The 12,548-nt window shown below is 33.0% G+C and overlaps 1 protein-coding gene across 4 annotated transcripts; it reads right to left on the bottom strand.

The window, feature by feature from the left end:
• Positions 1-552: 552 nt before the first annotated feature.
• On the bottom strand, positions 553-11,571 carry LOC130630587 (E3 ubiquitin-protein ligase RNF170-like). Of its 4 annotated transcripts, XM_057444133.1 has the most exons (6): positions 7,590-8,039; positions 6,747-6,910; positions 4,687-5,008; positions 2,895-2,968; positions 2,507-2,620; positions 553-1,693 (listed from the first exon to the last, which is right to left on the bottom strand). In XM_057444133.1, the coding sequence occupies exons 3-6, from the start codon at positions 5,003-5,005 to the stop codon at positions 1,433-1,435; spliced, it is 768 nt and encodes a 255-aa protein (XP_057300116.1). In that variant the 5' UTR covers positions 5,006-5,008; positions 6,747-6,910; positions 7,590-8,039; the 3' UTR covers positions 553-1,432. The 4 variants fall into 4 exon arrangements, with proteins under 4 accessions (XP_057300116.1, XP_057300118.1, XP_057300120.1 ...); XM_057444135.1 differs by lacking the exons at positions 6,747-6,910; positions 7,590-8,039 and adding an exon at positions 10,743-11,571; XM_057444137.1 differs by lacking the exon at positions 6,747-6,910 and having other exon boundaries at positions 7,590-8,040.
• Between the last annotated feature and the right edge of the window lie 977 nt (positions 11,572-12,548).

Below are 12,548 nucleotides of genomic sequence, written 5' to 3' on the forward strand. Positions count from 1 at the left end.
ATCTTTGCAGCACTTAGAAAGATAATGTGCAGGATTACTTATACCAATATATCTATCATATGCACCGTTATTCCTATAATATAAGCCGACGATGGAAGTAGTTCCGAAACCAGGATTTATTGAGCAAGTGTCTTCCCTGAGTGTAAAGAGCTAAACAAGTGAGGCAAATCTGATTGGTCAGTTACCACTTGAGCTGCTGTTGTGCATCATTTAATGAAATCTTTTTGGTACATATTAGTAGAAGTCACAATTAGAACATGTGTCTCAACCTTGTGGTATGTCACCCCATCTACTACATGTGCTAAGAAGATAACATCGTATTGAGAGCGCAGTTAGTAGAGAAATCACCTGACAAGAGAGAGGTTATGGGTTTAAGTCTTACTCCATCCATCATCTTTGCAGTGCTTGGAAAGCTGTTCCAATATATATTTCATGATACATTATTGAGACCAGCGTTTTAATTTCTACTGGAAAATACGTTCATGCATGGGTGATTTAAAGCAGAATCTGAAACCCAATATCATTTTTATCATAATACAAATCTCTGGGAAATTAGATGAAAGAATATTATTATTATACTCTGTTGCTACAATCTACAATATTACATGCTACACAATATAAAATTTAGGCAAAAAACAAAAAAAACTAAAGGGTTAAAGTTTGAAAATGATAACAATATCATATAAACAGATTTATGTACCATTTTTTCCGTCAAAAAATTGCACCTAAAACTTCACAAATTTTTGCTAGACTTTTCTGATTTTTCTGTGTTTATAGGCAACAGACATTCATTGAGGATAATAACCAGAGTCTATTTATTCCCGACTAAACTAACATTGAATTCCAACCCTTCAGAAACATCAACTTAGAATAAATTAAATACAACAAATTCTAACTACCAAGAAATGTGAATCGTGGTACAAAAACAAACGTTTTAAAAATATTATACAAAAAAGCATGTGCATGATGAGTATTTAACTCCATTGTTTATTGTGTCAATATTATTTTTTTAATAAAGTAATGAATATTTATGTATGGAAAAAAAAAAAAAAAAATAAAGTCAATGGTGCAACCTAATCTTATTTATACAACTACAACTGAATAAGATTAAATAATAAAGAGTGATTTGTAAATAAACATTCAATAAATCAACCCTTCCTATACAAAAAAATGAAAATTAATTATTCTATGTATTTAATCTAAAATGAATTCTTTGATAAAAAATACTTTTTTAAGATTTTAATTTTTTTTTAAGAAACTAAAAAATGGCACGACAATAGATTACATCATTACTGTCCCCAATATTTTCATAAAGCAGTTTCATAATACCATCTTATTTTCGGTAGTAGCTTCTCATGTGTAACAGTTTTTAGCAGGTACCAGCCAGATGTATTTCACTGCCACTGGTAAAATATTTGTGGGTAAAATTAATTCACTGATTAGCCAAACTTTGTCGAAATAAAATTGTTAGATACAGTATGATAACAGCAGCAATGACAATGTCATCAAAGAATCCAAGAATGCCTAAAACAGCTTCCGGAATGATATCAAATGGCGATAAAATATAAATTACCGCAATTAGTAAATACATCACAATTCTTAAACGCAGCATAATTACCAGTCCTGATACAGAGAAGAAATTTCGAAACATATGACGAACTAGTACCGGGAAATCCATTATGTAGTCCAATATCTAAAAAAATTAAAAGGAACAAGAAAATAACATGGACAAGAAATAATTAAAATATGATTCTAGAAAGCAATAATGTCAACAAATTGTGAAAAAGGCAATTGTTTTTTTAAATACTTTTTTCAGAAACCTAGTATTTAATCAATTTGTTTTTACTTGTGGCTGCACTAATTATTATAAATATTAAAAATCATTACTTAAAATAATATTCTGTTATTCTGTTATTGTCAATGATGTGAATAAAATTATAACAGGGCAAGCTAAGCTCCTTAGAGGTCATTAATTGTGTGTCCAATTCAGGTGATGACTGTTTGATATTAAATGCCTCTTTTATTAACAAAATATTCCATTTGAGACTTTTATCTATGGCACGGACATTGTTACGCAATAAATTTATATGCGATAGACGTAAATTGTCAGAACTTGCATCTACGTGAATGTTGACAAAGAGATCATCATGGAAATTACTGATGTCAAAAATGTGTTTAACTCCATCACAGTGATCAGTATGTGTTTCTTTTTAAATTGTCATATGGACCTCAATTTTAACTAAATTAAAAAAATAATAAAAAAAATCATTGACAATAACAGGATATTATTTTAAGTAATGATTTTCATTATCCGTTGTGTTGTAATGTTAAATATCGTTATTAGCCACTATTCAAAAGAATTTTATTAGTTTTGCTTCTTAAATATTTAAATTTAATTTTTTTAGATAGGATAACATCATTTCATTGCACACATACCAAAAGTCTCTTGAAAAGGCCTAATGTATGCAAAATTATGTTGGAAAAGGTTTCAAAAATATGAACATACAGGTCGTGGTTCACCAGAGAATCTTCTATTATAATCACGCAATTTATTACAAAATTCTAAAGCTTGGTCTGACACTTCTTCTTCATGTGTAAATATAGTTAATAAAACGCGGACCTAAAAATTAAAGAAAAATAAATTCAATGGACCATAAAGTATTAAATTTGTATGTACTTTTTGCAAGTTAGGCCTGCGCTAGAAAATAGTTTTTTTCCAGATTGTGTGTTCCTCAAATTGAGAAACTCTAGAACAAAAAAAAGGGTTGAAGTTGTTAACTAAATTACTGGACCTTATTTAATTTTGACATATTTTAAAAAAGGTTCTGTTGATAGTTCATACTTTTCAGTGAGAGCCAATGTAATGTTTTTTATATATAAACAGAAGTGATCACCTCCTGTCTACAAACAGGACAGTTCATTGCATTAATCCATGCACCATGTTCCCAGTACGACATAATACACGTATCTACGAAGAAGAAAAAAAATAAGGAAGAAAATGAATATTTATATTCTGCCAGCATGTCTGCAAGGTTTAAGTACCATAGTGTTCTTTACAGTATGAAACTTTTAATGTTCTTATAGATACATAAAAAATATTAAAAAACTACCCTACAAAGGGTAAAGCGTAATTAGTTATAAGGTGTTCGAACTTTTGAAACGAGCAAATCTGGAAGTCAAAATCTGGAAGTGAAGTGGCCACACCTGCTGAACTATCCAATTAAGCAAATCATTGCTAAAAGTTTGTATTTTGTCAACATTATAACCAGGACTTGAAAATGAACTGTAATTTGGGAGTTCTTTCAGGGTTTTTTTCAGGCAGGTGAACTAGTTTCTTTCAAAGTTAATAATTCTCATTCTGTAAGTGTAATCAGGCCATTCCTTGAGACGAGTGCAATCGCACGCGCACTCGCCCGCACACTCGTAAAAAAAGTTACGAGTGCTTTTTATCGCACTCGTGAATTTTTTTGTTTTCTAAAATATTATAGAGCGATGAAAAAGGCTATTACGCTGATTACTCTTCGTGATTGATTTTGTTTCAAAGACGTGGATCAGTTATTTATTAGAAGTGATTTTCATATCTTTTTAGTTCTCATCTTTTCATTGTTTTTTGTTAGAAAAAGATCTTGTAATATTTTATTTTTACTAGAAAAGAACATTATCTTTTTAACTTTTTTTGAACAGCAGGAAAAAAGGTGTTGCCCAATAATTGAAATGTATTTTTATACTTTCACCACCAGGTAGCTAAAGATTAAAATACCTTTTGGTGGCCCTCAAATATAAAAACGAAAGAAACTGTTTTTAAACAAATAATTGTTTGTACACAAGGAGAGTATGACGTGAATATTAGGCCAAAAATAAATACTAAAAAAAGTTGTTTAATAAAACAAAATTTTGTTCATACACAATCAGAGTGCACAAAAGTATATCGTATTAAAAAGAAGTCCGGAAGTTCTCTCTCCAACAAGACACAGCAGGCAATAAGTCAGCCCTGCCCTCGGTTTTGTGAGGAGAGATGTTCTGCGAAGAATCTATCAATTGAGTCTCCTGTACAGTTTGCTTCATGTTGAACTGTGCCCGTGATAAGCATTTTCGACGCATGTCACCGGCGACTTCTGCGATATACAACCTAAAGATGCCCTGACCTTCAGTTCGTAAAGAGCACGTGCTCAACCTACTTCCTAATGAGTTTATCTCGAAACATAGAAAGCCAGTTAGCAGTGAACTATTAACTTAACGAAGTACACCATCGGGTAGGTAGGTCAATGGGACTTGTACTCCATTTCCAAATCAGCTGAAATGTATCTCACGTCGGCATTTTTATTGCCGACGCAAAACAATCTAATTTTAGGAGCGTTATGCAGCTTAAAAAACATAGCGTTCTGGTAAACAAAAAATAGTAAAGTGTGAATCACACTTGCAAATATTCACATCGCACTAGTAAATTTTGCTTACAAGTGCGATTTTTCGCACACCATTGCACTCGTAATTTTTTAGCGGGTGCTTTTTGTAGCTCTGGCATAGTTTTATTCAAGACATGCCCTGTGTAATATGCTAGACAATTAAAAATAATAATTACAGACTAACCATCTGTTGCTTAAAAATAACAAAATCAACTATAACTGGCTTGAATGCAAGTCAAAACATATAACAATATAACAAATACAACAAAATACAAACACGTACAACAAAAGGTATGTCCACAGTTTGTTTCCACAGTATAACTCAATTGATCAATACATATAGGACATCTGTCATCATTGCTTCTGAAACCATTTGATTGACTGTCTTGTCCTTCCCGTTCATCTCGAACACGATTTCTAGTTGCTCTGACTTCATCCAGAGCACTTGGATGTATAACTTGGCTTCTTCGTGAAAACATTTTGAACCAATAACCAACAGCAACTGAAGTTAATACAAAAACCACAACTAGCACTAACACATCATTACTTACTCCTTCAATCAGTGTGGAAGATGTTTCAACAATGCCAGTATAATGTGACATTTCCTAAAATAATTTTAAAAAAGAAATAACTCTTAGTTTACGAAATATATATAGAATAACAAACTTTTGTCAAAATAAACTTTTATAATAAAACACAGTCTTCCCAATTCAAACTTTTTCATTTTAGCAAAAAATTGTGGACGTGATACGTCATTTGTCCATCTGCTTTGTTAACACATGGGCATTCACATCGATAATTGCAGGATACCAATTGGATTAAGAAAGGTTGAATTATACCAAGCTTAATAAATATTGCAGGATTATCTAGATAAACAACTCTGGTGTAGCTAATATTCAGTCTGATAAATTAGGAGCTTTTGCCAGAATTATTTCAATATATTTTTCTATTATTAGCTAGATGAGTTGCCAATGTTTACAAAGTGCCATCCAAACAAACAAAAAAAAATTTAAAAGAAAATTTGATGTAAAGGAACAAAAGATTGAAAAGAAACCAGATTTGTTTTTTTTGTAACTTATCAACTTCTTTTTTTGAGAAGTTTAATGGTGTGGTTTAATTTATATATTTCACGTGTGTGCAAGCACATGTTTATTGTTCAAGATTTAAGATTATTCTTAGGCAGAGAAAAGTATCATGCAAGATTCCTGTAAGCACAACTGCAACTGCAGGATAATCGCGAAATCCCTTTGCCTCGGCAGCCCAGGGACTCGAACCCGGGATCGTCGCATCAGATGCATGGCGGGCTCTTATCCACTGAGCCATGTCGTCGGCAAAAAGATTTGTGAGAATCCAGACAATTTTGGTACTTCGGCTAACAAGCCTTCGTCAGCGGATACCAGAGCCAGTATTGGGCACTGCAGGAACTCTGGGGCAGCCCGAGCTATATATATTCCAATGTGGAGAGCAATTGTGAGTGCATATCATATTAACAGGATATCATATCATATTAACAAGTTTTTTATAGAATAAGAAAGAAAAAATAATGACGGCATCTTTACAAACCCTATTGATGGAGTTGCCTATCCAGTGGAAGTATATTATACCCATATATTTTTAAATAATTTTTTTCTGACAAAGAAACTTCTTGACTTCATTTTATAATAAGAGGTAGCTAAAGAGTAAAAATGATTTTTATTCTTATAGATTATTACAAGAGACTAGTTGATAAGGTTCGTGGAGAAGTCCACTTAGGCAGAATAACATTGAATGAAAGATAGGTTGTTTTAGCAGTTTTGTTGACATCAGCAGTGCACATACAATACATAATTCAGTCTTGGTCATGAATATTTGCACACACGTAGAATACTGCGAGAAGGGTGCACATCCATGCAAGTTAAATATAATCAGAACATGGGAGAGGTTAGGTGTTCTGTACCTTAATATAGCTTTCAGACGAATGTTCTCATGATGTAATAATACCAAAGAAAAAACATGTTCAATAAAGTTTAAAAAATCTTTTTAAAAGGGGAAAGAGAAATCAAATATGTTTAGTAATAATAATTGAAAAAAATGTATATTGTAATGTATATTGTATTAAAAAGAAGTCCTGAAGTTCTGTCTCCCACACAACACAGCAGGCAATAAGTCAGCCCTGCCCTCGGTTTTCTGAGAAGAGATGTTCTGCGAAGACTCTAACAATTCAGTCTCCTGTACAGTTTTGCTACTTCATGGTGAACTGTGCCTGTAACAACCATTTTTGAAGCATGTCACCGGCGACTTCTGCGATATTCAACTTAATGATGCCCTGAACTTCAGTTCGTAAATAGCACGTGTAAAACTTACTTCCGAATCAGTTTATCTTAAAACATGGAGAGCTAGTTGGGACAGAACTATTAACTTATGAAGTACACCATCAGGAAGGTAGGTCAATAGGACTTGTACTTCATTTCCATTTGTCATCGTCTTAAGGAGATCAATCCAAGGTTAATGATGAAATTTCTTGTCAGCTGAAAAACAAAAAAAATATTGTCTACGCAATGCCGACGCAAAAAATGTATCTCACGTCAGCAACTTGAATGAAGGTGGGTATTTAATAGAAATACATTTTTAAGGGTAAGGGATTACTCTAAAATAGCTCAGTTCTGCTTGGTGTGTGTACGAAGTAGAACAAGGGGTGTGATAAAGAGCACTCCCGAATTTCACATGGCATGTGTGGAGGCGTGCACATGCGATCGCACGCCATTCATGACCAAGAGTGTATTTTGGAGATTTTTTTAACTTGTGGCCTGTAATATGTATATACAGCTTAAACATGTATCCTGTGCTTTTGATGAGGGTAGAAAGGAGATATAAGGGTTCAAAAATTTTCTTATGTTAAAAATGGCCTGTCAAATATAAAAAAATAAATATTTTAGACACTTGTATGCCTGTTCATTGTATAAAGCTTGAACACTGATCAAGAAAATATATAGGATCATTTACTTATGATGAACAGTTAAAAATATATTGGAGTTTGAAGAACTTTTGATGAAATTGCCAGCCTGTTGTTGTATGTATATATCCAGGCTATACTTATATAGGACGGAGGTTATTTAACCCTCTGCTGGGGGTCCGCAAAGACAAATTAAAAACAGAACACCTGTCCATTATGAAACGGATTTGGAGTCCAAGGTTTGGGAAACTTACCCAGTTTAGCGCTTAAAATAACGGCCAGTCAACAGTCACTGACCAACCGAATTTTGTTAATTGACCATCAGGATCACGTTACGAGCGTTCAGACTGACCGGCGATCGATTCCTTGCTTCGCAAAAAAAATATTTATCTACTATTAAGAATAGATAACAATCTGAATATCTTGCTTAACATTTATTTACCATTGATTCATACACATTTTTTTCATATAGACAATGGAGCAGCGTTTTCAATCACGCACCAAAAACACTTTAGTCACTTCAATAATGCGCACCTGAAATGTCTTTTGTATAAAGTAATTATTTACTATACTAAAATTAAAGAAAAAAATGAATTAAAGTTCGGAATTTGAATGAAAAACATGCTCGTTTAAAAATGAATTATTTTCAGAAATTGAATACGTTACATTGCGTAATAACACCTGTTGTTCTTTTCGAATGTTACTGGCTTTTTATGTTTCGAGATGAATTCATTAGGTCACAGAAGTCGCCTGCTGTGTCGTGTGGGAGACAGAACTTCTGGACTTCTTTTTAACACGATATACATTTTTTTTCAATTATTATTACTAAACATATTTGATTTCTCTTTTCCCTTTTAAAAAGGTTTTTTAAACTTTATTCAACATGTTTTTTCTTTGGTATTACATCACGAAAACATTTATCCGAAAGCTGTATTAAGGTACAGGACACCTAACCTCTCCCATGTTCTAGTTATATTTAACTTGCATGGGTGCGCACTCTTCTTGCAGTATTCTCTGTGATGATGAAGGTCGGACTGACTTGTGGCATAGTTCCAAATGGTCTTTCGTCTTTCGTTCGAGTCTCAGTGTAATGCACCAGCCGAGCATAAGAGTGTCAGCATGAAGGAAAGAGCCGACTTTAATGTTCTCCTTGCGTTCTTCATAATAACACCGACCGTTTTTTATTGTGGCATTCATTCAAATTTCACAACAAAATTACATTATCTTCGTTTTTTACGTCAGCAATTACGTCGGCAGTGTCGAATGCGACACTAACATGTTCAACCTAGTTCCCAGGCAGCTTGCTTTTATAAGCGCAAGGGAAACAAAGTTGACTAATTATCATTCATTGTGTATTCACTTAACGAAGTACACCAACGGGAAGGTAGGTCAACGGAAAGGTAGGTCAGGGAGGCTAAGAATAATTTAAAACGTCAGAGTGGAACAAATCAAATTTTGTGATTGAAACCGTTATGCAAGGAATCACATATTTTTTTGACCGCCGAAAAATTCATTTTGACCGGTCTTTTTGGATCTCCGACAGTCAGTGTGACTGGCAGTGGTCAAATATTTATTTTAAGCGCTGCAGTTTAGTCCCAGGTTGTCCCTAGTTACCCACACAGTAAAAAATGATTGATGTGACATCAATTATTTTTCACTGTGTGAGTAACAAGGGATTTTTTAGCCTCAAAGTTATAGATACATTGTAATGGTTTAACTGATTTGAATATAAATTTGTTAAATTTATGTTTTTAAAATTGTGACGTTAGTTTGTCGATTAAAATTTGAGACATTTGCGGCAACATCAAAGGAAAATAAAGACATCTACTGTGTTCAACGTGCTTAAAAAAACATGTTCTCTATTTCATGCTAACTTTAAAACTAGTGGTGAATCTTACAAATTCAGTGCTCAAATTAGATTTCTATTTATTCATATCTGTGTGTGTGTATATAAGTACTGAAATAAGCCAATTTTGTATTTTCCAAACAGACTTTAAATGTTTCATTATAAACACATTTACAACCATGGTGCAGTTTTTGCCAAATAAGACTGTGCCAACAAATGCAACAGAAATGCTAATTTCGAGGGCTGTTTAGAATATATACAACAAGCCTTATAATTTAGCATTTTAATTTCTGCAAATAGGTGGGGTCACAATTTCCACATTCATTAGAGCAACAGCCAAATTTTTCCAATATAATTTCTGAACAAAAACAAACTAACTACTTTCAGGAGCAATTTAAATTGCGTCCATATATGTTAAAGCAACATATTTAGAGTGTTCTTACTTTACATAAAGCTTTTTAGTGCATTGATTAGTTTTGTTCGTAAAAATGTCATTTTTTATGTTTTAGCTACACCTAAATTTAAAACAAAAACATAATTTTTTTTTAATTTTAATTATCTTTTTAATGTAATTATTTTCTTATATACTTGTCAGAGAAAAATATTGTTTTTAATAGGTGAAAATTATTATAATATTAAATAAAAAAAACATTAGTTTTATTATTAAATATTACAGTTCAATACAAAAAATGGCAGTTATATAATTATATATATACTAGTTGTTACCCGTGGAAAAATCCACGGGTTCGCCCATCCTTTATATTTACTCATCACAACAAAGTGGATAAAAATATATCGCATTTGATATTCGTGTTTCCGTAACATCATTTTCTTATTCAGCCGGGTCCGCGCAGAGACAGACAGACAGACAACCGCTATTATTACAGAGAAATAAAAAAAAACATTTTCAAGTTTGGATGATTTAATTTAACCACATTGGTTATAAACTATTTTTAATGATGCAGTTGAAGTGCTAAAGATTTAATAGATGAATTCTATTGTTTACATTTTCAGTGGCTTTACTTTTTGCATTTGTGTGGCAGGAAAAAAGCCGGGGTGTTAGATGAAGAGTAAAGTAAGCATCAGTCCAATTCAACACAAAGGCATTCTTATAGGACTTTAAATGAATTCAAATAAGTCAGAAGGCATCAATCAACACTCAATAATAGTTTATAAACCCAACAATGTTTCTGTGAGAAGAAATCCACTGGAAATGACCTCTCTTTACTTTATCAAATCCTAGCATTTTTTTCATGCCAGGCCAAATGCCAGAGCCAAAAAGCTTAGCTAGCTAGATACCACTAAAAAGTAAACAAATAACATCACCACACTCGAATCTGTCTTTTTGATTTTTCGCCTGGAGCTTTTAATGGTTTACAATACCTCATGTATTGCTTTGGAGGCAACTGAACTACGCTTTTTGTTGTTGTACTTTTAGCTATTCTGTTTTTTTTAAGCTTTGCATAAATAAGCTATAGCTAGGTAGCTAGCTAATGCTAGCTAGTTATTTAGAGCGTCTAGTAATTAACCATGGTGGTCGGCAATTTTAGAAAATAATAACCTGCCGCTAGAAGTCCACATCCTTGAAAGTTGTAAGAGGGAAAAGAAAGCGAAACCTTTTACAACGTGTGCAACCAGCTTGCCGAGTTATCCATAAAAAATTGCGTCGTGTGAAATACACATGAATCCTTTGGAAGTTTCCCTAGTTTTTTGACGGAGGTCCAGGAATAGACCCCAGGGGCCCAATGCAAGGTAGCGTTTTCTGGTACAAGGAAGAAACGCGTATGAAACTTGTCAAGTTAATCAAAAACAAAACTGAGAACAAGGCTGACTGCAATTTTGATTTTTGCAGGTCTAGGACGACATTTTAGTCCATCATTAGCGTGCGCAATATTTAAAATTGTTTAAAATATAGAAAAAAGACGTGACATATTGATTGTATATAATGTGGAAAGTGCACATCTTAGTTTTCAGATTCCATTCTCGCCCCAAGACCTCTTGGTCCCTGAGCCGTTATTACGGAACCAATTAAAAAAGCCAGATCCCCTGGGAACGAGGTTGAGATTGTCACTCTAAAAGCCGTTATGGAGGATTGAATATTGACAACGACTTCATTTAGCACCGGGCTAAGTGGTCCCGACACACGACGTACAACATAACTAACAACCTTCATACTTTATCGACATAAAAAGCCGACAGACGTTCAGTCATACTTCTCCAACCAAATGGACCCGACAAATGAAACCGCATTATCCGACATCCTCTCTATATAACAAATACATATTTTTTCTGTCGATGGTCATACCAACGTAATATCGCATAATACTGCATAATACTGCATAATACCTTCATAATTCATAAAAAATACATAAATTTTCTGTCGATGGCCATACCAACGTAATATCGCATAATACTGCATAATACTGCATAATACCTTCATAATTCAAAAAAAGTACTTAAATTTTCTGTCGATGGCCATAACAACGTAATATCGCATAATACTGCATAATACCTTCATAATTCATAAAAAACACATAAATTTTCTGTCGATGGCCATACCAACGTAATATCGCATAATACTGCATAATACTGCATAATACCTTTATAATTCAAAAAAAGTACATAAATTTTCTGTCGATGGCCATAACAACGTAATATCGCATAATACTGCATAATGCCTTCATAATACTCTCTGTCGTTACATAAAAAATACAAAAATTTTCTGTCGATGGCCATACCAACGTAATATCGCATAATACTGCATAATGCCTTCATAATACTCTCTATCGTTCCATAAAAAATACATATTTTTTCTGTCAATAATCCATAACCAACGTAATGTCGCATAATACTGCATAATACTGCATAATACCTTCATAATTCAAAAAAAGTACATAAATTTTCTGTCGATGGCCATAACAACGTAATATCGCATAATACTGCATAATACCTTCATAATTCATAAAAAACACATAAATTTTCTGTCGATGGCCATACCAACGTAATATCGCATAATACTGCATAATACTGCATAATACCTTCATAATTCATAAAAAATACATAAATTTTCTGTCGATGGCCATACCAACGTAATATCGCATAATACTGCATAATACCTTCATAATACTCTCTGTCGTTACATAAAAAATACAAAAATTTTCTGTCGATGGCCATACCAACGTAATATGGCATAATACTGCATAATGCCTTCATAATACTCTCTATCGTTCCATAAAAAATACATATTTTTTCTGTCAATAATCCATAACCAACGTAATATCGCATAATACTGCATAATACTGCATAATACCTTTATAATTCAAAAAAAGTACTTAAATTTTCTGTCGATGGCCATAACAACGTAATA

The sequence above is a fragment of the Hydractinia symbiolongicarpus genome, chromosome 2, assembly GCF_029227915.1.
Source record: "Hydractinia symbiolongicarpus strain clone_291-10 chromosome 2, HSymV2.1, whole genome shotgun sequence".
NCBI classification, from domain to species: domain Eukaryota; kingdom Metazoa; phylum Cnidaria; class Hydrozoa; order Anthoathecata; family Hydractiniidae; genus Hydractinia; species Hydractinia symbiolongicarpus.